A 27,445-nucleotide genomic window follows, 5' to 3' on the forward strand; every position below is an offset into this window, starting at 1 on the left:
ATATATTGTATTTATTCATAGGGCGAAGAGGATGAACCTCCAGAGGCCTTGGACATGGGCTGGCCCAGCAGCCCGAGAAAAAGGCTGACTTACATCTTGGTCGCGCCAATCTTATTTCCTCTTTGGTTAACGTTACCAGATACGAGAACACCTAGAGGTAATCAGTAATCACTTTTCTATACTAGTATGAATTTGAACGAATAATACATAAATTATTTTTCACTCACAGTGAACATCTTTCGTTTTGTAATGTTGTCTTTTCTTAGTTTCAGTCATTAAAAAAGTTTATATATAAAGAAAAAGATATAATTTTTAATATTATGTAATTAAATAAGAGTAATTATCGTAGAACAGATATGTGATGTAAAAATTAGACGAAACTGAATCTGTCGTAATCGTTTGTTTGATTGATGTGATAGATACTTGAATATTTGCGCCGTTACTAATGCTTTACTCAATAGCCTTTTCTTTTAATATTTTCACTGTTGACTGTTTGAACGATATTAAATTTCCTTCATACCGACGAATATAATCGGTCCTGAATAGAGACGGATGAAAACTGGAGCAAAGACAAAAGCAAATCCTTTGTAAAGCGCAAGAGCGATTAAGCACTCTCATTTATATATCTTGCGCCGATTGCAAGACCCAAACTCCTTTCTCCCTGAAAAGTCAATTAGGATATTTAAACGAATATTTAGACGAATATAGAAACCTTCAAGAACACGGAAAATTTAATTCTCCAAAAGTATTTTTAATCGATAAATACATTTATGAGCTTCATATTTTCAGCTCTTTTGTACTTTGTCATTGCTCGACAATAATGTTAAGATCCAAAAATATGTCAAGATAATCTCTATTTCAATTTAATTATATCTCGTTATTCATATTATTTGGTTTCACTGCGATGGCGAATATAATCGAGAATATATATTCACATATATTTCATTTGACTGCAATAAATTGCACAAATTACGATAAATATCCGATCTGTATATTATACCCCTTGCAAGGGATGAGAATTGATAGAATCTAAGAATTCTTGCGCGAAATTAAATTATTCAGCATTAAATTTTATATTTCATTACGCATTAATTATTATATCTGACGCATCGCTATGCTGATAGAAGCGCGTGAACAGCGATTTATCGTTCGCCAGAAATATTATTTGAGAAAGGAAAAAAAAAGGTGTAGAGAAGCGTGTGTGTTTCGAATGTGCCATTAATTACAGCCAAAACCCTAGCCTGTGTGTACCTGTTTTTTTTAACTCGCTGAAAACGTCGGGATCAGATTGAATCCTATCAATCAGCGCAAACGTCACGCTATATTTTGCCCGCCCGGTATATATATTATATCGACCCCCGAGGTAATATTAGCTCGACTCTGGGAATTTGGGATTCCGAGCCATCGATTTTACTGGGATGAAACTCTTGGTCTTTCATCAATACATAAGAGACTAATTAAACGGCATTTATGCCTAACTTGCTGTATAAGTTTATATTTCGTACATTCTTAATGTACGAAACAGTTGCACTTCGTGCAACTTATAGCAATGCCTTGTCGAAGATCAGCGCGTCGGAAAATAATAATAAATAATGAAATGGTTTTTTTGAAATTTCACCGTGAGAACGCGAACGTGGATTATCACGTGGAGGACGTTACGGTGATACGATTCGGCCGCTTATCGGAATCGCGAGGTCGAGTGAATCTCTATTGGATTTGGAGATATACTCACGTTCCAATTTAATAATAAATGTTAAGATCAACGTGATTGTCATTCGCGCCGTGCTATTATTCAAAGCATCTCACAGCCACCGTTTATCACGCCTCCTGCATTATCTCGGCCTAATAACACGCCTCTATTGCCACACTGCACAATGCTCGCGACGAAAGATGATATTGACACGTTAATTTCGCATCGAGGACTGATTGTTGCACACGAATGCGTAGATAGTATGTACATACTCATTCTATTATTAACTAAAATTCCGATATGTCCTTTGAATTTCAGCAATCTCGGGTCTTTGATTACCGATCTGTTAATATGAATGTTGTCGCGATCAATCGATGCGGGATTGCACCGCAAAATGCACAAACGAGTCAAAGATCGCCGACAAATTTTATATATGGTATATAGCTCAATTTATTTGTTTGCTCAATATTTTTATAAAAAGTTTATATAAACCGAAATACACAAACTTTCTCCTTATGTATTGACACACACACACAAATTTTCTTTCTTCAAAATACAAGTATATTATATATATGATATTCATATATTAAAAAAGAATTAAAATAAATTGAAAAAAATTAGCAAATACTTTCTGCTAAAATATATACACGATTGCTTTTTCTTTTTGCATTTAATTTAAAAAAAAAAAAAAACACAGCGAGATGCGTTTCTCCCGTTTTTCGAATAATTAAAACTGTTCGGATTAAACTTAATTCATCTCGCTTAAATTAAGCAAATTAATGTTCCATAAAATTACTGTTCCATTGTGTATAATTTTATTTATTCAAATTTTAAAAAGCTAATGGAAAACGATTCAATAATGGAAACATTCATTCTGCAACCTCATTCCGCTTTAGAGATTGCTATAATCATAATCATGAAAATAAATTAGTTTTGTGAACGAATGCCAAAAAATTCATTATGTTTCTAGAGCAGAACCATCTATATGGTATATATTGGGTTCCACTAAGTAATCATTCGAGGCAGAAGTCTTCTTCTAACGTTCTCAAATTAAACCCCAGAGATTCGGTCATTAGGATTAAATTACGGGGCGGATTAAATATCTCGAACTTCACCCTCATCGTCGTACTTGAAGCAAATACGTCATTGAAGTCTGAAAACTGACAGTTTTTATTGGCAGAGAACAAATTTGTCTGCCGTTATATATCTCTAACAATAAGAAAAAATGCTATTTACTGAGAACTCCTCATTTAAACAACAGCATAAACGGTTTTTCTAAACGATAGCGGTATTGACGATCGCAAGCGAATAATTAACAATTCACAATTAATTACAAAGTTAAATCATCTTTAAATCGTTAGATTAATTTATTGATGGCATCTCTGTAATTTTGATATCTTTCCTTGAATTATATTTTATTTAACGATATATATTCAGTTGCCAATCAATTTGTGTGTACATCCATAATTATGTATTCCCTGATTAATTTTTTTTTATATTCGAAACGAGCTATATTTGTTAGAGACTCGTATCACATACATCAATTAGCCAACGTTACACAACGATATCGGAATGGTAATCGACCAAGCACATTTAACATACTTAAACTACTCCCGTTAATGGAAACTGGAAATCAAGTGATGCGACTAGGGCGCTGGCGCCACATGGCTGACTGCATAATCGAGTGAAAGAACATCCCGCATCGTCGCAGCAACTATCCCGTCTTTTCCGATTCAATTTTGACACAGGAAAGATTACCGTCGTAACGTCCGATATATCAACGTTATATAACGATATATCCTGTTAGTTAACGATTAATTATTGTATATTAGTCATAGATTAGTTATAGATTAGTTTATATAAAGTCGGGACAAGTAACAGATGCCGTATATCCGCTTAATTTCAGGAAAGAAGTTTTTCCCGATAACTTTCATCGGCTCGATCTTCTGGATCGCGGCGTACTCGTACCTGATGGTCTGGTGGGCGAATGTCGCCGGCGACACAGTAGCCATACCGCCGGAAGTGATGGGCCTGACATTCCTCGCAGCCGGCACTAGCATACCGGACCTTATCACAAGCGTAATCGTGGCGCGGAAGGGATACGGCGATATGGCCGTGTCGAGTTCCGTCGGCAGCAACATCTTCGACGTGACCGTTGGGTGAGCATCCAAATCTTCTAGCCATCTCGCGTCAATGTAGCATCGTTCTGAAATATATTATACATGAAGACATACGTTCGTTCTGTTTCAAGAAATTTTAGAATTTCTATTTTAAAAAATTCCATGATTTTTCTAATAATATACTAATATCGATATTAATTATTTCATTCTTGTAAAAGTTATGTTATTTTGTTTTATCGCGTTTAGTGAATTGCACGAATATTTTTAAAAATCTCAATTCATTATGTCTTTATTTTATTTTATCTGTATATGTATCATTGTTTAAAAATGTTACAATTACTAAAATATTTTTTTATGAAACCATTGAGAGAGAGAGAGAGAGAAAATAAGAATAACTATGCTCAAAAAATGTTATATAACTAAATATTATTCCAAGAATATATATGATAAAGAAACAGAACAATTCTAAGAAATATTTTATCATAAAATATGTATATATTATATATGATAAGTAATATATAAATATATATATATATACATACGTATCATTAAAAAAAAAAAATATTTATGTATGTGAAAGAGCGAACATCGTTTAGCACAAAGTCTTTCTAGAAAATTCTATTCTAGAAAAGTCGCAGCAACGTGTATTTCTCATTGATTCCGTACGTGAATAGAATTTTATGATATACTCTAATATATATGATAGCTATTGCTAGATTCGATATATAGATAAGATGAGAAAATAAGGTAATGATAAGAAAATCTTTCAAGAAAGAATTGTACGGAATGTCATATTGATTTTCCGCTAGGATTATCCCGAATCTCGAAGAAAAATAAAAAAAGAAAGTTAGAATATAAATTAGCATACATAAACCGAACGTTATAAATACAAACGCTGAGAGGTAAGCATTCCCAACACGTCTTTTATTAACATTTGGCGTAAAGAAAATTATGGCGAAGTAAATGGTGCAATATGAATAATATAATAAGGGAGAAAACAAATTAGAAAGAAGCAAAACTTTTTTATATTGTTTTATTGTATGCCAGTGCCACGATTAATTTAGCTATTATAAATTTGCCCCCCACTTAACTAATATCAATAAATTCGTATTAATGTTATTATTTGTTTATTCGTCTAATTCTGCAATTGTTTAATATTAATCGTAAAATTCTAATTACTTTTAAAACAACGCAAATTTGTATTGTATAATTTATTCAATAAAAGAGGCAATATTCTGCAAGGATTAGACGTAAGAATTTTTCAAAAACTTTCTTGCTAAACAGCAAAGTAGCAAAATAAATACTAAAATGTGTCGCGAGGCAAAGAAATTTAACACATCCCTAAAAGTGTCTACTGCCTTTCCTATTTTTGAATCCGAGATCCATTTACGTCGCACTATATCGAAGGATCGATTAACGAGAAGGACCAAGTGCCAAAGAGGCCGAAAAGCTTATTCGGAAAGGGATATCAATCTCAAATTTCGCTAATAGCGATCGTTCGAGCGGAACGGGAAAAACAACATATCAGAGTAACGTTTCATACGACAAAAAAAAATATCGATCAACTTGAACTGCTATTTTTTTCTCTAATTTAGTAGAAGGGATAATATTTTATTTTTCTAAAATCTCTTTTTAAATTTTTACCTAATGTATCTAAATTCTCAGCTAATGAAAGTTATTAATAAAGTAAGCGATATTAACGTTTTTCATTATTTTCTCTTTACTGTCACTTCATAAAACGCTTATTGTCGATATAATAGTCGACAGGTATTATCAGTATAGAAAAAAGCTGTGCTATTGTTACTCTTATTGTGCAAAGAATTTATTCACAGCTAATATTTATCGTAATTATACGTTAACATAAATAAACATATGTTACTTTAAAGATATATTTATTATTGATTATTTTTAACATATTTACATAAACTTCAACATCTTTTACACAGATAATAGATACGATATATATTTTTTGTTTCGTCAAAACTCATATCAAGATACTTTAGATTTAGAGCTTTGTTAGATTATTAAAAAAAATATCTGTTAACATGTGGCACTTATTTTCTTATTTTCTTTCTCTTTAATTATAATATATTACTTTTATTCTTTTATTCAAAGATATGGAAAGACTTAAACACAATATATTGCATATACCGGGAAAATATTCTTCTATTTTATAAAATTTATAAACTTATATTATATTTATTCCTACAAAACGCGCATAATATTAATTCGTTGTTCTTGCATTAGCCGATATTACTTAAACAATGTCAGCATTACCGATAGGATCTTCAAAGAACGGAAATTGATATATAGGCAGCAGAAATGATTACAGTTAGTAAGATATCAATAGCACAATAGAGTTAAATAGACGAATCGCGCAATATCGGAATTATCGAACTCCCTCGCATGTGTGTCCGCGCGAATACAATACACTTAATATACTAACTATATATACTAGTATATATATATTAAGTATGCATATATATATGTACTTTATACATACTCACACACATACATATTCTATCTCTAATAATATATACGTTCGCGCATGCAATATGAATCAGACGATGCCCGATGATTAAACGGGATTAGAAGAGATGTATGGAATTGGTAGCCAAACCTATCGAAGAATTCTCACTATTTCACTATAATCGCATTCGCTATTCATTCTCTGACATTATTACCGTATTATCAGCGCAGAAGATGTTACGAATACTGTTTCAGATAACGATTCATTTTCCGCGGATAAATTTCGAAAATCTCTACGCGAAACAACCATTTCATTCTTTTTTTTACTAGTCACGTAATAAATTTCAATCAAACAATGAGAATTTGACACTTTTTGAGCTCGCCAATTTAATATTACGCGTATTCGCGTATTTAAATTTCTTGTGCTTGCACTCCAATTCTTACTATAAACGATACGTATTTAAATCTCCGAAGCACTAACTGTAAAAAGAAAAATTCCTCATTTCGACATTAATAGAAATAAAGTAAAAAAAAACAAAGTTATCTTGCAATTTTAACAATATTCTGTGTGATTTCCGCGCGTGATATTTCTCGGACGATCTTCAACGAAAAGCTAAATTTGCACGGTAACTTGTGGCTGTTATCGATAAGAATTCATTATCTTTCTGCACTTTGTCTTCACGGCTATAAGATCCAATCTGTCGAAATTGATCGCGCATCCCTCCATAGCACTCGATCTCCTGACAATCGCTTGCCGCGATGAAACATCAGATCCTTCTCATCGCGATCAATCATACCCACGTATTCGTCGACTGATGATGATGCCAAATGATAGAGGATTTGAAAGGAAAGTGGAGAAAAATATTTTTCCGTATTTGTGCGGAAGCGATTGCGACTGCCCGTCAAACGATATCCAAGAGATGTCGACAGTATTGTTATAGACAAATATGAATTATAGATATTTTACGTCAAAAATATACATATAGAGAAAGAGAGAGAAAGCGCAACAGGAATCTAATAAAATTCATAATACAAGAGATGCAAATATATATTCGGAAAATTTTGCCGAAAGCACGTATATCACGTTTTACAATTTATATGATGATGTAACGAATATATGGAATTTTTTATATAATTAAATAAATGTTAATTAAAATAAATGATTAAGATATATAGTGGTAACATATGTAATGGTAATTTTTAACAGGTCACATTATTATTTTACAAAACAATTAATATATTTTGGAGAGATAAAAATATTTATATAATTTCAAGATTTTTTTAAGTTACTAGCTGGCAAACTCAATATGATATATAATCAAACATTTAATTAAAAAGTTTTCGATTGATATATAATTAAACATTGCTAATCTTAAATATTAATTTCACATAATCCTTCACGTTGCTGCAGTTATTACCCCCCTCCATCTCTTTTTCTTAAAATATTTATTGCATACATATTTGAAAGATATATATATATATTTTTTTTTATTTTTTAGTTAGAAGAAAATATATATGTATAAATATATATAATTAAAAAAAGAGATAAAATAATCAGAGAAAAAGAGAAAATTGAAGCGCAGGGGATTAATTATAACCACATCGGTGAATCATCGGGCAATGAATAGGCTCGATTTGCGCTTTGTTTCTGCCCGCAGGCTTCCGGTTCCGTGGCTCCTGTATGGTTTGATCTACGGGAAACCCGTGGAGGTGAACTCAGTGGGCATGGTGTGCAGCATAGCGATATTGTTCTGCATGCTGCTTTTCGTGATCATGAGCATCGCCTGCTTCAGATGGAAGATGAACAAGGGCCTCGGTTTCACGATGTTCATCCTCTACTTCGTCTTCGTCGCCGTCTCGCTGATGTTCGAGTACGAATGGTTGGTCTGCCCGGTGTAGGGTAGCCGGTGAAGCAGAGGCACTAGAACCTCCTCCGGAAGAAAGGCGACACGTCTGCGAACGGACGCACATTTACGAGTCTCGTCATCATCATCGTCATCGTCGTCGGCGAGTCTCGGCCGACGAGAGAACTCTTCCTTGCGGTCGAGCCGAGAAGAAAATCGCGCAAACCCAGCCATTACTTTCCCGCGTGCGCGTGAAGGGAATTTAATGATCGAACGGCAATATCAGCACCATGAATACACATATATACAAACACACACGTACATATATACATGCGCACAAGCACACATACATATATACACGGTATTATCACCGTTCATCAGGTCACAGCAGTTTTGTGTATCACGCAGAGGTGTTTTGTTCTTATAGTCGCGCGCGAGAGGTGTACATATTGTATAAATCTTGAAATACCTGAAACGAAATACTCGTCTTGTTAAGGATTAATCGAGCGTGCCACTTCGCTCGAGTGCGCTACTTTATTATTTAGGCATGGCGAGCGCGTTAGCTGATCGTGCCAAGGACCAAACCAGCATAATTTTATATAATCCTAGTAGAAGAAGTTCTTTGGCGCACGTATATAGTACGAGTCTCTCTGGTCATACTCTTCTTTCTTTCTTTTTCTTCTTCTTTCTCGTTCTCTTGTCGCTTAATAAGCAATACCGTACGTGAGATGAATTAATAATTGCACGATCCTTATTAATTCATTGGTCAGACTTTTGCAACAAACGTCTACAAAAAATTATATCTTAGCAATCTCCTCGATCAAAAAATTTTCAAGTCTAATCATACGATATCGCATCAAATGTTACTTGATTCGTGCATTTATTGAAATGTTTTTTACGCGTTTTTTTTATTTATCTACACAATCAATAGCAATAATATCAAATTTATTAAAAAAAAAAAAAAAACGCAAAGTTACTTCGTCAGTGTACACAATGTTCCAGTGAGGCTTCTTTCGTTTGACTCCTTGGCACGCTCACGTGTCCAAATATATTATATATAATGTTACCCTTAGAGAGAGAGAGAGAAAGAGAGAGAGCAAGTGACCTGATCGCTCGCCGATTTTCCTCTAAAATAGAACTCTCTTCACTTCTAATCGTAGAATAGTTCGATATAACTTTAATCTATTATGCTCACGAAATTCCAACTTGATACGGTGTGCTGTTCGACGTTTCGTTTCGACGATGTATGCTCATGAATCTCGAATGTACGCTATATGTTTACAATTGGTTTACAAGTCTTTTTGATTTTATTAATCTTTGATGTATTAATCACAACGCTATAATATACAAAGACATGTAAATTATGCAAAAGATTACAAAACGTGCAAAAAATATCTTATTTTTTCCCATGTTTATGACAAATCACATTATTTTCATCAGAGTAAGATTGTGTTTGGTCAGTTAAAATATTAAATGTTAATCTTACATTCGAGAAATTACATTAGAGAGATATCATTGAAAGTCTCTAAATATTGATTCATTAAACGATATGATTCAGATACTGATAAATACACGTCCCAAATGAAACGATCGATCGTCGCAGCGGATTTTCAGTATACGATCGGAACGGATGTTGCTGTTGATACGTGAATAAGATAGAGTAGTGATAAAAATGCGAGACGTTTTTTAGCAATCAATTAATCTTGCCTGGGTTGATTATATTTTTGCTTTTCATTTTATTAAATTGTTAGGAACAAGTTCAGGGACATTCATTTGGCTCTCTTTAATTGTTCATTTAACGTTTGATTCAGAGGAAACATACATTGTTTATAAGAAATGTATTATATTTTCACGAAAAATCATCCAAATCGTAGCAATTTATTTATTGCTGATCAGCATCGAACGAGTCCATGCGGATAATGCAAAATACGTCTCGTTCGCGTAAGACATTTAGATCCGATTCCGAGCGTGTTTTTTAAATACAATTACTATCACTACTCTCGTAACTATAATCTGTAAACGATATACGAAAGCAGACCTTCCTAAGTGCAAAAATCTTGCAAATCGCATATTCGGATTGATAAACAGATCACGCGAGGATTCTTATAATCAATCGAGAACACTTGTATCGCTTGTTGATGCACTTTACGCACGATCGAATCCTCATGTGCGACATTTTTTCTGCATAGAGAAAGTATCGAGACGATATGCAAAAACTATTAAAATTACGGAACGTGCAAATAATGCATCGTAAAAAAGAAACGAGCACGAGTCGCTTAGACGTTGCACTTTCCGTGATATCCCATCGCTTGATACTCTCCAAGCAACTATTCTTTTCCCTAAATTCTTTCGAGTTTTCAACATTGCGTTACGACGCACTAGTAAAAGATATCGTTAGAGAATATTAACTTACTATTATGATTGTTACGTGTACACACAGTAAAGACAAACGGGTAACAGAATGAATAACGAGTTGACGGAGGTATGCATGTGTGTGAGATTGAGAAAAGGAGAAAGAGAGAACGATAATAAGTAAGAAAGAAAGGAAGAAAAAAATAGGCTCATGTATAGAGTTTAAAGTATGAAGAATGAGCGATTTTTAAGTTATAGGGCCCGTATTGTAAAAAGCGTTTGTAAAGGATACGTTTTAAGAACATAGAAATAATAGTTATAATGTGATATCGATTATATTAACGTACAAGATGAGAAGAAAATGTTATTATACATACCTATCACGTTTTGAGAGATACAAACAGAGAAGTGATATTCTAGCCTGAACGCCTAAAAGCGGCCTAGCTTTTTATTAAACCCACAGCTGGCGCAAAAATCGATCCATGGCGCGAGGAGATAAGAAAGAGACCATAATTGTATAAAAAAATTCTGTCAACATTAATCGATAAGGCGAATTTTAGATTATCAAACTCTTACGTATAGTATGAAGAAAATTTTGTGCGAAACGCATTATATGGAGAATACACACACACACACACACACACACACACACACACACACACACACACACACACACACACACACGTATATTATATTCGCATATAACGGTATATATTTTTTTTCTATGGTTCTGATATTGGAAGCATGGGGAACGGTCTCTCGCAGCTTACGCTCCGCATCGCGTCTGACAATTAGTTATTTTACGTTTAGCCTACATGTCCACCTGTCTCTCTAATCCGCCTAAACCGCAGCGATGTGTGCAATCCAATTCGTACGCTCGATTATTCAATAAAATTATTCCGTACTTCGTACTACTACTTCGATTTCTCACGCGACAGAAAGCATCGTGAGCCACGTTATTGCACCTAGAAAATGAGAGGCTAAAATTGACCGATGATTCGGAATATTAATGTCCAAAACCAACGATGTTAAGGATCTGTAATAGCAAGACGAAAGCAAGAATACCGAAACATACCGAGGCCGCGACGAAAGTTTCACGCGTTAACGACGATAACGAACAACAATTTGTCACATCAATTTTTTTTAGTCAAACTCCACAACGATATAAGCTTGAAAAAAAAAAAATTGTGCATATGTCTGTAGCTACTCGAAATATAAGTAAAATTATAGTTACGATGCAAGCAATGAATGGCAACAATATGATCTCTCCGGGATATCGATCATTAATTAAGATAGCAATGCTCCTTTTTGCGACAGAGCATTACGTTGAGAAAAAGGATTTCGCCTGCATGGCAATACTGCCAATTAATTCTAAAAAAAAAAAAAAATTCACCTAAACACTCTTCCTTTTTATGAAATTTTATTTGTCAATATCAATTAATCAATATAAACGTTTTGAGACTTTTTTATCCGCGAGCCTTTAATTATAAGTGGTTTCAGTCTTATATCAGGTTTTTCTATCCAATGAGTAAACTATATCTGAAATTGAAAAGATCGCGAATGGAGAAAAAAAAAGAAATAAGACATTATTCTTAAATAGCATAGACAAACTTTGAAACACAGGCATAATTGTGAGATTTCTGTAAATGGAAATCGTAATTGAAAATCTCTTAGGCGCGTGAGCGGATGAACTTTTACTCAGCGTATGAAAAAGATGCAATCAAAATCGCTCGATACGGACGTGATGATAGCTAGCGGCGAATCGCCCTTCGGATTTAGCGGCGGTCACCAGCGGAAAACAAAGCCGGGTTCCTTCGTGACGTCGAACATAAATGGGAAAATGTGTACGAGCTGCGGGAGAAAAGTTGGGAACATAGCGCCGAGGCATTTTGCGCCGTGGTGTGCGGAGTACGAAAAGGATTAGTCTGTCAGTCGCGAGCGTAACAACGAAAGCGGATTAGCGGTGGAATCGCGTGATAAGTCGAAGGTCGTGCCGGAGGGCACAGAGCGCAGCGGTCCTCGCGTAATTTATGCTTTGTAATATACCATAGGACAAACATCATCGATATTGGTGAAGAGAGATGGCCCGTTTTGGTTTTGAACGTCAATTCGAGAGATTAATACTTTCCGTAAGCTGCCTGGATATCAACGTGTATATAAGAAAATAGCTCGCCTCGTGATATATTCCCCCTCCAAAAAGAATGACGTGAAGAAATTTCAAATGCACATGGCATGCTATTGATTTCGATACTTTTTAGCGACTCGAGTTGTACATATATAGTTATACATATATGCATATATATACATATATATGTATGTATCAATTGTATATATAAGATATATGTACTATATTTTAGTACATGAAATTTGATTCGATTCTTGTGTTATCAAATTGTCAGAACGCACTGACACATTTATTTATAGAGTATGAAAATAACGAAAAAGAGAAAAAGAGAGAGAGAGAGAGTGAGAGAGAGAGAGAGAGAGAAGAAAATTGAAATAAAATAAAGAAAATAAAATTTATTTCAATGCATACATACACGCACGCACGCGCGCGCACACATACACGTGTTTTCGAAAGATGAAAATTGTTTGTCCGGCAAATTTGTCAAGACTAAAGTGCAATGCATCGATGCCAATCCCATTACGTAAAGTAAAGGATACATTTATGTCAAAGAGAACGAGAACGAAACAAATTCCCACCAGTTAATGCATTCAACCCGAAACAGTATAATCAGTATCCGATATAGACCATTCTAAATTTATAAGAGCATGTCTCTCGTAAAAAATCTTTTTGAGAAATATAATTATCTTTTTATATTTACAAACGCTTCATTTTTTCAAAGGTGGCTTTCGCTTTTATTCGCGTGGGAAAAAAATTAATTTATTGTTATCATATATATATATATATATATATATATATATATATATATATATATATATATATAGAGAGAGAGAGAGAGAGAGAGAGAGAGAGAGAAAGAGAGAGAGAGAGAGAGAGAGAGAGAGAGAGAGAATCCGTTAGACCATTTTATATTTTTATGTGAATGCACAATACGTTGTACTGTTTAGAGTTGATGGTAGATGTTATCTTATACGGATCCGGAACCTGTCGCGCGCTCGCAAAGACGCTCCAAACTAGATTTTAAGCAACGTTAAGAGTTTAGTTGATTTCATACTTTTTAACGTAGCTTTCGAGAACCGTAGAGAAATTTTTACATCGTGACAAGGTCGGTAGATTAGAGCCGGGCACGCGACGAGAATCAAAACGATCCTTCAAATTTCGTCGAGTTTGTTAAAGAAGGGCCGAGTGACACAAATTTGTTCTCCCCATCGATCGATCGTGTATACTAAGAACGTCACTGGTTCTTTCACGACGAATGACATGATATAATATAATCGTCATGATACTCGTGGATATAAAATAACGCGGGATATAGCGGAATAAAAAGGGACACAATACGCACGCTGTGAACGATCGAATAAGATCAAACGCTTCGAATATTTTCTTGGCATTGACAAAGCGCGAACGCACATATCAAAGAGAAAAATGTTGATTATATGATAACTGAGGTTACTTGGTAGTATTATTAGTGACTTAAGTCGTAAGATAATTAGAGATGAGGTTATACGAGCGCGTTATAAAGTTTCTATTATTACAGATTATATAAATATGTATTATATATCGTACGAGTATCAATGAACGCTGGATCGTCGATTATTGAATCGTGTATCGGGGAATATACGGCGAGATGCAATTTTCGCGATTCTGGGCGATCAGCGTGTTGGACGTAACGTAAATTCGAGAGAGTATACCTCGCGTTTCTCTCGGGCTTTTCTTTTGATATATATTTCATTATTGTCATCTCTTATAAAACGCCGCATATATAGGGTTGTACCCCCGTCCATCGCCGCAGTAGTAGATTTACGGGATACGACGCTTAGTTATAAAAAATCACGACTTACGAGATTAATTAGGTCACCACAGAGTGCTAGAAAGACGAAGGGGACGAAGCGAGAAGAAATATAAATATATACATATATATATACGCAACACATATATATATAAATATGTAAAATATCTAGCGTTGTATACGTTCACGTCGGCGATTCCGAGTTGGGACGTTTTTATTACGGTAAAAAATTTCGTTTCTTGATGTTCGTAAGATACGTCTTCGACGCGTTACTTAGATCGGGGCCGAGGTATAAGAATTTTATGCGTGACATGAGAGTGTACAACGATGCGTTCGGACGAAATCGCTTAATCGTAAAATTCATCACTTTGCGATTGCAAAAGTGATGGACAATTTTCCCGAACGAAGGCAAGGAGAGACCGAAGACAGGTGTATCAACGAGCACGTTCGAAAGTTCGCGCGGGACGAATCTCAGCTTAAAATTAGAGATCCCGTAACCGAGAGTACGAGTTTAACGAGTATAACGAAACTAATCGCAAACATAAAAAAAAAAGTCATGATGGACAAAAAAAGATACCCTTAAAAAAAACATGCTAATGTTAAGGAGAAGCCCGGGGGGGGGAGGGGGTCAGCGTCGGGAGTTCCAGGCCGCTCCGCCACTCGTGCGTCAAATGACGAACGTGATTCACTTGACGCCCGAGATCGAGAGCAAGACGACGAACGGGAGCACTCTCGGGAGGATCATTGTTAATGATCGACGCCTTAATGATCAACGATTTTCGTGTCCAAAGGGAACAGGGGGGGGGCGCGGATCAGTCGGGCCGGCTTACGGCGCTGACGCCAACGGGCACGACATTGCGTGTGCAATAAAAAGAACGAAGAGAATATATAACAATATTAATATTATTATATACAACATTTTTACGGCATATATACGCGGATACGAAAGTAGAACAAGCGAAAATGAAAAAGATCAGAAGTTTTAGGATAATGATATTACTTGTTGTTGTCTACCATAGCGCCGTAGCGTAGGTAGGGCACTCTAATCGTAGCCTGTTCGAGGGATGCGTGTGAAATGCGTGCGAGAGTAACAAGTTCGAGAGATCACTCGAGAGCGCGAAAGGAAAAGAGAGAAAAAGAGAGAGAGAGAGAGAGAGAGAGAGAGAGAGAGAGAGAGAGAGAGAGAGAGAGAGAGAGAGAGAGAGAGAGAGAGAGAGAGAGAGTAAACTCGTGCGAATTTCGAGAGACGGAGTGATTGAACGCATATACTAATTATTACTTAATTGCAAATATATACATATGTATATATATATTCACATATATATGTTCTGTATATATACATATATCTATGTGTATATATATATATACATACTCGAAGAAGCTAGTTATTTAACGAAAATCAATGATTGAATATATACAGAATCTATACATATACCTTAAACGTGTGCCTATGTGCGCACGTGCGTACACTTTATCTCCTCCACCCTCACAATCCCTGGCCTCTTCCTCTTTTTCCTCCTCCTCCACCCTCGCAGCCTTCTCTTACCGCCAGCCTCGTCACACGCACTTGCGCACATATCCATTACGCATTATCGTAGCCATGTTGTGTAGGGATGTCTTTAACGAGTAAAATACGATTTCTCATGTTACATGTTATGCGAAAAAAGCAAAAAAAAACACAAGCAGAAAGAGGAAATCTTTTAACGACAAAAAATTTCTTCCGATCAGTTGCAGGATCGTTTGAAGGGAGCATACTAAAATATATGCGCGAGTGTCCAAACAAGCAAACGAGACAGCGAGAGGGATATAATAAACAAACGCGCGTATTCTATATACACACTTAATACTATATACAATTAAGTCGAATTACTCGTCAATCGCGACGCTTCCCTCATGATCTTTTTGCAATTCAATTTCGTTTCTTCTTTTGCTTTCGTCGCGAGAAAAGCCTCTGCGGTGACGGAACTTATTGACGGACCTTTTTATTAATATAAAAAAATTATTAATACAAATTGTTACGATAAGAATTCGCAATATGAATTTTGACAATGGAGATATGAGAGGGAAAGGGATGCAATATCCGTTTAACGCATTGTGGACTTTGTCGGACTTGTGAATTTTAGAAAGAGTCACGTTTAAAGTCTTATTTTAAAGATTAAAATTAACTAAAGGTTCTAATGATTTTAACAGGCAATGATCGAGTATTAAGTGATAATTTTTTTCGAATTTAAATTGGAATTTATACTCGAATAATAACAATCGCGACAATATATCTAAATATTTTTTCTCCATCCATTTACTTTACGTTCACGACAATTGTGAAATAATTTGATGATTAAGACAAGATATTAAGTTCCGCGATAACGAGATATTACACAATTTATACCAAGCAAAAATAAAAGGGATTACATTATTCGTAACTGCAATTTTTTTCACGATCAAAGTACAAACATGACTCCCCGATGCGTTAAAACGGCGACGCCGTAATGAGATGATGTCTCATTTAAACTCATTCTACTTGTTCGTAATGAAAATTACGCTATCTGCCGGTGATGCTCTTTAATAAAGTACGGCGTATGGCTTGTCGCGGATTTGCACTACTCCCTTTACACGCTAACCGCTCATTTCTCCACTTTTGCCATTTGGCAACGCTTTCCTGCGGAGTCTTGCGGTAGAAAACAAAAATTCTACTCTTACACGCTATTATACGAAGGAGACTGTGTATCTTCTTGGCGCGCGTGGCTCCTTCAGAGAAGCTGCAACATTAAGCAGCCTCGAACGGCAGAAATACTTCTTGCATGATTAAATCCGATTCTTACGAAGGTACACCTTCGCCTACGTCACCCTTTACCTGAATTTTAATGCTGTATCATGCAACAGAAAGTACTTAAAACGAGTGAAAAAAAAGAAGCTACGTTATACAACATCTCGAATTAACATAGATATTTATTTAGAATACTCTTCGAGAGAGAAGTTTCCACTATGTATTAATTGCATATTAAATAGTCAGTTAAAAAGCGATTGTTGGAAGAAGCGCAACGTTACGATAGCGTTAAATTAAAGTCATGCGAACGATTCTTCAAAGTTCTCCAAAGATCTCGGTTTAACGCTGAATATTGTATAAGTATATTCTGACTCTTCAAAACTTTGATTCGCGAGTATTTATTGATACACAGTCGACAATAATCAAGTAACGAGAGAGTTTACATTCTATCTATCCACATTACTATTCAATAAACTCAACAAAAACAAAGATATTTGCTAAGTTAATGAGAACGGTCGAGCTCTATATTTGTCTCGCTCGATTCTATTATTCTATTATATATCACGATACATGCAATATAGATTCTTTTTTCAGCATTAATCTCTATAGAAGAGAGAGAAAGAGAGAGCGAGTACATTTTTCGCATTATAACTCTTGTTCTTCAGTTTTAACGCGACGAAATATACATATAATTGGATCGAGTAATTAAATATATTTAGAATTGGCAATATTTTTGTTAGCATTACTTAGCTCTCTTACAAAGTTCCTGGAAGAAAAGAATCGATCGCCTAAAAGAGAATTGAAATGTTATCAACGTATTACAAAATATATCAGTGCTGTTATACCGCTCTCTTATCCCATTTCGTTAGTAAAAATTTCTCTCTTACTTCGTTATAAAATTATTCTTACCGATGTTGTTATCGCCATTATATAATTACGCAAGCAAAAGAAAAAAAAAAGAAAAAAAAATCTTCAGAGTATATAAAAACGCGTTATGAGAGATTTAAAGTAATAATTACTTCTCAGCTAAACTTGAGAACGAACGTTATGCGATAAACGTTCTAATTAAGAGAGATATATAAAGCCGATAAAAAAAATATCGCTGATTCTTTTAATCACACACCTGGACATACTCGTATCTATAGTTATTTATCCAATTACAATTTGCAAATTAGATTGCGCAGGGATAAGTAAAAATATCGCAATGGATTCATCTCTTAGCGCTCTATTTTCTGCATGCACATGCCTATTGCGAACGATTAGTATCATTATGCTACGATCGTGATTACTGCGACATTATTGTTATAGGCGTATCGATTATTGTACCGCGGCATAATTAATTGCTCGAGGTGATTAAAGGCTCGATAATATCAGACGATGCTCAATGAATCGGTGGCGTAAATAAATCGGATTGGAGCACGTTTGGATGTTCGAGCCTGCGAAGATCCTCGCACGTCGATCTCACATCTCTTGTTATGGTAAAGAATAAAGAAAAAAAAGAGCGCTCCCCCCACATCTCGCCATTGTATATACGTATATAATAATGCATAATATTGTCATAGGACACGCGAGAGCGGGTACGAGAGATGGTTATTATTGTCGTTATTAGCGAAATTGCGCGACAAACGAGAGTATTTCGTTGCGTTTTAAATGCCTGCGGGACAGGATCGTTAGACGACACAGTGTCGATAATTTTGTTTTTCGATTTCAGATCTTGGATAAGACTCCCATTACGATTACTTGGACTATTCGGTATATAAAAACGTTCCTAGGAGGCGACTATTGTATCTCTCCGTTCCATTATTTTAAGTTCCGTGCACCGACAGTAAACTTTATCGTTAAGTCTCAGTCTCTCGTTTTAAGAAATCGAACAACACGTCAAGGATAGCGGCATCTTCTTCAAACGGTCGCGTATTCGATATACGTACATACATCTGTCAATCGCTATTCGACGCGATTCTACGCTCGCGAAGCAGCTCTAACTCTTGAGTAGTATCAATCATATATATTTCGCGTGAGAAGACATTCAGATATATATATACGGAATATATTCCGTACGCGCAAAGATGTACGTAGCGTACACGAACGACGCGATGACATACGCATTTAAACTTTTCTTATAGCGTTTACTACTTAGTAGATAAGCTAGAGAGCGTTGTAGAAAAAAAAAACGCGTGTCATACCGAGATGTAAATTTTTATAAGGTTTCAAAACATAACGTATTGTTGTTAGTCCGCGATTATAGAATGATTCGGATGCGCGATACTATTTGACAGTTGGCAGCTGCTTCGAGAAACATAAATCTCCTTCGACGACAACAGACCGGTATGCGACCGTCGAACATAAGACAGCTGATTGTGCCGCTAGGACGACAGCGATCAAAGTGTCAAGACGAGTGGATACGCCTTGTATCTACGAACAATCCGTCACGATATCAACGATATTCCGCCTCTGATTGCACCGTTTTGTCTTGCGCTTAACTTTGATCGAGTGAATCCTCGCGACACGCAGCAGCCGGGAAACGGGCGGGATACACCGTTGGTTTATCGATTATTATCGCAGATATACATGCATTATTCCGTACCAAGTACGGCTAGAGAGCTACCGAGTATTTTATTATAGGATTAAAGAGTCGACTGTAACGCGAGCACGAACGAAGAAAGGCCTGCATCGACGACCATCCAACACTCTTCACACTCTTACCGTCAACACCCCTCTTCCCACCCATCCTTTCCCCGATCTTATATTCCCTCTCTATACCCAGTCACATCCCCTGTACCTTCAAAAAAAAAAAAAAACAAAAAAAAACAAAAAAAAATAAAAAACAAAACAACATATTGTAATCTATTGTAGATTGTTGTAGATAAATTATACGGTTTGACCGTACATTGTTACTTTTTGTCGACAATATAAAAAATACACAGATATATAAGTAATTACCATCGGTAACGTGTTTTCAATTTTATTCTTTTACCTTGCATGCTACAGACTATTATGTTAACAAGATGTGTATAATGTCGTAAATTTGCACGATTGCGATTAAATCGTTTATTTCTTTTTAATACAAGATGAAAATCATATATAATACATCGTAATAGCATGCTCGATAACTTTTGGTATGAATATCATTGGCACGCTGATAGAGAAATAATATTTACAGAGCAAAAGTAAAATTAATTAATTTATGTATGTATGTATGTATGTGTGTGTGTGTGTGTGTGTGTGTGTGTGTGTGTGTGTGTGTGTGTGTGTGTGTGTGTGTGTGTGTGTGTGTGTGTGTGTGTGTGTGTGTGTGTGTGTGTACACACACACATACATATACATATATATACATATACATATACCTTTGAAGATTAATGAGTAATACTGGGCATGCTGGGTGATCCAACAACGTCGATGATATCTGCTTTAACTTCAACTTCTGTTTTTGGTAGGAGTGCTGCTGGTATTGTTAAAGTCTGAAAAGAGAAAGATGCGTCAGATGCGTAAAGATCAAGATCGATTATTATCGATATTATTTGGAATTATATCCATTTAAAATATTACACTTGACAATTACCTTTCCCGGTGCTAATGCTTCATATTGGTGCCTTAAAGACTGTAATTCATAATCACATGTCGACAACGCGCTTCTTAATTCATAATGCAAAACTATGTCGCTACGTAGTTCATTAAATTGCTGACATATCTGTTCTGTCGGTGGCGGATTCAATTCTATAATAGAAACACCGGTTTATATTGTTCTGTTTTCAATTTTAAAATTGTACAAGAAATATGATATAAAAAGCATAAAATATAATTTCTTACCTAATTTTAATTCGTTTAACATTTGTTCAATGCCTTTCATCTTCTTTTGACCAAGACTACTTGGTAATTTGATTCTCTGAGAACGAAGAGTAACACCGCTATTTTTGAAATCAGGGAATTTAATTCCAGCTGACTCCACTGCCTACAAGATTTTAAAAAATTGTACGAGCACTTAGTAGATAAATGTGCTACATATAAAGAGTAAAACTTTGTAGCACTTACATGGGAAGTATCAGTTTTGTTTGGTCTATTCCTAGAAGAACTGCTACTTTTTTTGGAAGATTTTCTCTCGCTCTTCCTGGGATCTGCTTGATGATCAGCTGCTGTAATTAATTTTTGCAAATCTTGCGTTTTTCTATCTCTCTCTTTTTTCCTTTGCTCAATCTTGCGTAACTCAGCAAGTAAAGTCTGTTCCTCGTCTACTTGTTCAGGAGTACGTTCAAACAACTTCTTTAGCTGTTCTTTTCTACGCTTCTCATGTTCCGCATCAAAGATATATACTTTATCAGTGTGAGATTTTGCCTTTGTCAATGCAGCACACACCTGATGATATCTAAGCATTTACTTATTAATTGCAAACATTCAAAACCTAAATTAAGTAAAATATACATGCATTATCCTTGCCTTTCTTTTAAATCTTCTACAGATCTTGCAACAAATTTAGTGCGGTCCCACCTATCCTTAATGATAATAAATCTAAGGTCAAATCTCCTGCACAAGTCGAACAAGTGATCTGTCTCTGCCCGTGACCAACCGTTGGTCACTAAATGTTGAACATATTCAGCATTTGTGTAAGTAGGGATAGGAACTTTCTTGTTGAACTTTGCGAAGGGATATTCCTTCGTGACATCAGCAACACGCCGCCAATGATGAAAGACAGCACCGTCCGTACGTGCCGGATTGGTAAATGGTGTCCATTTCCACGGCCTCACTTTTTTCATACCAAGCTTAGCTCGTACCTGCTTGTATCCTTTCGCCGTATCGGTCGGGAACAACGGCGGCATGTCATTATTGTCCTTGCAGAGAAGCGCAAACACCTCCCGATGCATACCCTCAGGACGTTTTGGCACTTTGTTGTAGTCATACCGTTTACGATTCTTCTTGTCACTACCTAGTATCGATTCCTTCGTAAGTTCCGTAGTCGTAGGCACCTCGATGTCCAGAATATCGCGTACGTCTGCCATCCTGACGGCTCGATTGGGGGTTATGTTTCTGCTATAAGATATTTAACGATATATCGAAACGAAACTGATCTTGTTTTATCACTGCGTAAAATGAACTAACATTTTTCAACTGTATAAAATTTATGTAAATCGCTATTTATATTTGAAAATAATTATCTCGTGCGAATATATCCGAATATATCCCCGTACATTTGTGTAATGACATGCAAGTGGTTTGACTTCAGAACTTGTCAGCTGCGTTCAGAAAACCACAATTAAATGATCGACTTTTGGTAAATGGATTTGATTGGTGGATCTAGAAGCCAATCGCAGCACAAATGTAATGTGAATTACATGGAATCACAATAGGATATCTAATATATAAACACCCCTTTATACTATCAACCTTCCGTAATTTCTTCACATACATTTAAATACATTAGTTGAGAATTTCTTATTTAAAAATTTCATTAGTCTACATTCAAGGTTTAAAATATTTAATCACACTTTCATAACACCACATACATACACACATATATCTTGGGATATATATCAAATAATTATTTCTAATTATATATTTTTCACACTCACATTGAAAATATTAACTTACGAGTTTTTATTGAGGCTTCAACATGATATCGATATTTTGAGGGGCCGTGAGATCAAGTAAATTTATGGTATCAGGAGCCCTACAATTTGTGGAATGTGATGGAATCGATGGTTCATGATAATCTGCTTTCTTTTCAGAATTTAAAAACTTGCAACGCACAATATACCAAAAACTTTGTACAATATTTTTAATTAATCCTGCAAAAATTTTGATTATAAATAATAAAAATTGCATATCATTACTTATTGAAAGATTCATTGTTTGTATTGTATTTACCACTTGTGACAAAAATACCACCCACAGTAGCACATAATTTTACTAAAAATTGAAAAATTGTATCACGTTCCTGAGTTATTTTTATCTTAAGTGCATTCATATCATATTTGAAGAAAATTCCTGGTATTCCATGAGATCCTTTATGGTGATTAATTGGTCTTTGATGATCTTTAACACTGTATTGGTATGTCTTAGATGTACTTAATAATGTTCTAATATCTGTAGGGACAACTTCAACAAAATATTGATACAGCATCATGTCTAGAAGAGAAAATCATCCATTACTCATATGGAGACAATCATACTAGTAACTTACAATTATAAACTTACTATTATCTGCAATCTTCTCGTCACCTTCAAGAGGATGGACGATACCTGGACTAGGACCGCCGAAAGAAAATCTATTGATTCTGTGAGTGAAGTTATAATCTTGCTCCGTCATAAATGCAGAAATATGTATATGACCACGTGGCAAAGATAATGATTTTCCAGCAGTTATATGAAAATTTCCTGCGACTTTATTCACATTCAAGCTACCGTGAATACGACAAGCATTTGGTGCATAATCCGGTTTATACGATCTAAATGCGATATAAAATAATATACTCGTATAAATATCAGGAATTTTTAACAATTGATATTGCAGAATTGTAAGCTGCAGTCTGCTTTACATACCGCACTGGCATCTCACTGTAAAGAGTGATTTGATTGGATTTCCAAAGAAGTTCATGAATAGCATGATACTCTTCTCTTAAATATGAATTCATGTGTTTTAAAGCTTCAAAATGTGCCCTTTGTTCCGACGTTAATTCCCACCATGTATCCTCTTCTTCCAAAGAATCATAACTAATCATATTTTGATTTGTAGAATCTAAAACATCAGCACCAATACGACCACACGGCATAGCCACTGTTATGTCAATATTAATTTGCAACTTTGCATCAATTTCAGTATCTGGTTCGAATTTGAATTGTAATCTGCTATCGAGAAAATAACTTGTTTCTGCTATTATCAAATATGCGATGATGACTATTGTAAAGATAGAAACTGAAATAAAAAGAAATTGTTTGAATATTAATTGAGGTCGATGAGAACAATACACTTCTCAAAATAAATAAATATACATCTAATATAAGTATATACTGCCAATATTTGCTAACTTACATGTTCCCCCCACTGCAGTTTTGTCGACATATAACTCAGGAACTTTAGGAAATGCATCCAGTTCCTTGACTGTCTTAACTTTGACATGTCGTCGTCTCAACATTTTTATAATACTTATATGAACAAATCCTTATAAATTATTTAACGACACATATGCAGATTCATCATTAATCTGTAAGAAATGTTAATTCACTGTGCTTACAAAAAGTTCATATCTAAGATGTGTATTCGATATTTATCTTTAGCATTAGTATTTATCACCATATTCATCACAATGTATACAAATCAATTAATTAAAGACGTGATACTTACCACCACATTTTCGACATATAGATACATATGTACATTTTGACACATTCATATGACAAGCATAAAACATGATATGAAAGAACGATAAAGCAAATATTACAGTAAAGATCGTTTTGTACAGGAAGATGGCGCCACACATAACACATATTTAAAAAAAAAAATTAGTAAATTTCAAGCTTGATATGAAATTAATTTTACGATTCTGATTTGTACACGCAATATATTTAATATATTATTATATATATAAATTAATATATTAAATAAAACCAAGCTTTTTAATTTAACTTTACAACTTTATAACACATTTATTTGTTAACGTATATTTAAAAGAATATTTTTTGTTTTATATTTTTCACGATAAATTCTGACAGAATTCGACTTTAATCAAACTCTCATACAAAATCACATATTTAAAATTATGTTTAAATAATTTTTCTTTCATAAATAGCTAATAAAATGTACGTTCCCTACGATTTTCTAAAGTGTCTGCTTTTCAAATTGTATAAATTTTGCAGTTTATAAAATATGGTTCTTTGTTTAACAAAATATTGCATATTGCTATTTCAAAATATGTTTAAAGCGTGAAAATGTCCAACGTATAAATGAAATTGGGGCCCTGATAAGGGCCGTTGTGATCTTGAGAGGAATTGTTCACTTGGAGCTGGTATACTTGGTGACAGCTTTGGTGCCTTCGCTCACAGCGTGCTTGGCCAATTCTCCAGGTAGCAGAAGTCTTACAGCAGTTTGAATTTCCCGAGAGGTAATCGTCGAGCGTTTGTTATAATGCGCCAAACGGGATGCCTCTGCAGCGATACGTTCGAAAACGTCGTTGACAAAGCTGTTCATGATGCTCATGGCTTTGCTGGAGATTCCAGTGTCCGGATGTACTTGCTTGAGTACTTTATAGATGTAAATAGCATAGCTCTCCTTCCTCTTCCTCTTCTTTTTCTTGTCAGTTTTGCTAATGTTCTTCTGAGCCTTTCCGGCTTTCTTCACAGCTTTGCCGCTCGCTTTGGGTGGCATAGTTAATTAAAGTTTTTCGTAAAGCACCGTACAAGCAGCCGCAGAGACGAAGCTTCGAAAAGTGAGCAAAAGTCGAAGATGCGGTCCTTATATACAGTAGAGGGATAGTGGTGGCGCACCAATCACATCGCGCGCCGCGATCAGTCATGCGTATCTGGCACGCCATTGGACGCACGACGTAACGCAGAGTCGTATAAATAGTTGGCGAAGCAGTCACGAACGGCACAACTGATCGAAGCGTTACCCGTTTCGCATCGATATAGAAATTTTCATTCGCTAAACCGCAAATCTTCCGTTCGTCATGTCTGGTCGTGGAAAGGGTGGAAAGGCTAAGGGAAAGGCGAAGTCGCGATCTAATCGTGCCGGATTGCAGTTCCCCGTTGGACGTATCCATAGACTTCTGCGCAAAGGAAATTATGCTGAACGCGTTGGCGCTGGTGCTCCGGTTTATCTTGCCGCGGTGATGGAATATCTCGCCGCCGAAGTATTGGAGTTGGCAGGAAATGCTGCACGCGATAACAAAAAGACCAGAATCATTCCCAGGCATTTACAACTAGCCATACGCAATGACGAGGAATTGAACAAATTACTTTCTGGCGTTACTATCGCTCAGGGTGGTGTACTGCCAAACATTCAAGCGGTCTTGCTGCCGAAGAAAACTGAAAAGAAGGCTTAACTACAGATCCCGGCAATTACAAACGGCCCTTTTTAGGGCCACCAATTTCTTCATATACGAAGGATATCTCATTTGCAATTTTATATGAAATTTGTATGCATAAACATTTTATTTACACATGTTCCGTTCTCTCTTAAAATATTTTTTCAGTCCTCTGTTCAAGATCATATAAACTCTTACCAGTTACTATTATTTTATTGCCAAATTATTTGAAAAAAATGATAAAGATATTTGAATAAAAATACAAAAATATACAACGATATATGCGCATAATTTTGAAACGATAAGAAATATATATTCAAATAGTTCCCAAAATGACCGCACGAGGTGCATTGGCGCAGTTGAATGATTCTTGATTCTAAAGCGGAGGGAGCACATACTTTTGCATAAGCACAAGGAAATTGATTGATCAATTTCCTCATGCATCACGAAATTCACCAATCAAATTCCTTATGCTTATGATTATGCGCTTATGCAAAAGTGTGTACTCTCCCCGCTTTACAATTAGTTTCTTTAAGATTAAAGAGACCATACTCTAACATTTCACAAGTATGTAAAGCGGACAAGTTAAAATCGAAATATTAATTGGATAATAACAGCAATAAACTTTAAAGTACTAATAATTAAGTGGGAAAACGAGCAGATAAAATCCGATGCGCGAACTTATTATTGTTAAATTCTATTAACAAATGTGCATTATTAAAATGTACGTTTTTTGGTTCATATTTAGCATATGGATATAAATATATTAATATTTAGAAATATGAGTTTGATTTTAAATTAAAAAATTTAGATTGTATTTTAAAAATTAGTTAAACTCGTCGCATTTGCTTTTTTCCCACCATTTTTAATTTTATGACCTGTTTTGTGATCTATACGTTTTCCCTCTAATAAAGAACTTGCTAAAAAAATTCAAAGACTAATTGATTGGGAAACTTAAATTTGAATTTAATTTTAAGATTTGAATCGAATTTAAACATTAAGTAAACTTAGCCCTCCTCTCACATTTTTTTTTCTTTTTTTTTGCCTTTGTTCATGACCAACTTATTTATAACCGTTGTTTCTTTGACCTTTATTTATGATCATTTTTATGACTTTTTGCGTGACTGTATCGTTCGATCAACATTATATCGATGTAAACCGCTGACGGATATACGTGATGACGTTTGGATATCGTCCATCAATCTGTACAGATTCTACGCTGGTTTTAATGAGCCTTCCTTTCCGATTATTAATTTTAATTTAAAATTTGATTGCTGCAAG

General features: G+C 35.2%; 4 protein-coding genes across 14 annotated transcripts in view; 2 read left to right on the top strand and 2 right to left on the bottom strand.

Moving 5' to 3' along the window:
• Nckx30c (solute carrier family 24 member Nckx30C) overlaps positions 1-15,554 on the top strand; it is a 58,988-nt gene extending 43,434 nt beyond the window's left edge. For all 5 annotated transcript variants that reach the window (XM_070308113.1, XM_070308115.1, XM_070308114.1 and 2 more), the window contains 3 exons: positions 22-157; positions 3,597-3,849; positions 7,938-15,554. In XM_070308113.1, coding sequence (XP_070164214.1) covers positions 22-157; positions 3,597-3,849; positions 7,938-8,178 — 630 coding nt within the window. In that variant the 3' untranslated portion in view covers positions 8,179-15,554. The remainder of the gene's footprint in view (positions 1-21; positions 158-3,596; positions 3,850-7,937) is intronic.
• On the bottom strand, positions 3,487-24,554 carry LOC138939863 (DNA methyltransferase 1-associated protein 1-like). 7 transcript variants are annotated; one of them, XM_070308124.1, is made up of 7 exons: positions 24,487-24,554; positions 24,175-24,346; positions 23,685-24,057; positions 23,340-23,590; positions 23,010-23,270; positions 22,734-22,930; positions 22,086-22,175 (listed from the first exon to the last, which is right to left on the bottom strand). In XM_070308124.1, exons 2-6 carry the CDS (start codon positions 24,275-24,277, stop codon positions 22,740-22,742), a joined length of 1,179 nt encoding a protein of 392 aa, XP_070164225.1. In that variant the 5' UTR covers positions 24,278-24,346; positions 24,487-24,554; the 3' UTR covers positions 22,086-22,175; positions 22,734-22,739. The 7 variants fall into 7 exon arrangements, with proteins under 7 accessions (XP_070164221.1, XP_070164223.1, XP_070164220.1 ...); XM_070308125.1 differs by having other exon boundaries at positions 22,087-22,172; XM_070308120.1 differs by lacking the exons at positions 22,734-22,930; positions 23,010-23,270; positions 23,340-23,590; ... (1 more) ...; positions 24,175-24,346; positions 24,487-24,554 and adding exons at positions 3,487-3,896; positions 20,498-20,611; positions 20,713-20,867; positions 20,961-21,102; positions 21,183-21,513 and having other exon boundaries at positions 21,585-22,370.
• A 320-nt stretch (positions 24,555-24,874) lies between these two features.
• Positions 24,875-26,117, bottom strand: LOC138939698 (histone H2B). Its single transcript, XM_070307768.1, has one exon. The coding sequence runs from the start codon at positions 25,504-25,506 to the stop codon at positions 25,135-25,137; it is 372 nt and encodes a 123-aa protein (XP_070163869.1). The 5' UTR covers positions 25,507-26,117; the 3' UTR covers positions 24,875-25,134.
• LOC138939697 (histone H2A-like) lies at positions 25,741-26,417 on the top strand. Its single transcript, XM_070307767.1, has one exon. The coding sequence runs from the start codon at positions 25,808-25,810 to the stop codon at positions 26,180-26,182; it is 375 nt and encodes a 124-aa protein (XP_070163868.1). The 5' UTR covers positions 25,741-25,807; the 3' UTR covers positions 26,183-26,417.
• Positions 26,418-27,445: the final 1,028 nt, after the last annotated feature.

Source organism: Polyergus mexicanus, unplaced genomic scaffold (assembly GCF_030449975.1).
Source record: "Polyergus mexicanus isolate NDT 795.1 unplaced genomic scaffold, iyPolMexi1.0 SCAF_15, whole genome shotgun sequence".
NCBI lineage: Eukaryota > Metazoa > Arthropoda > Insecta > Hymenoptera > Formicidae > Polyergus > Polyergus mexicanus.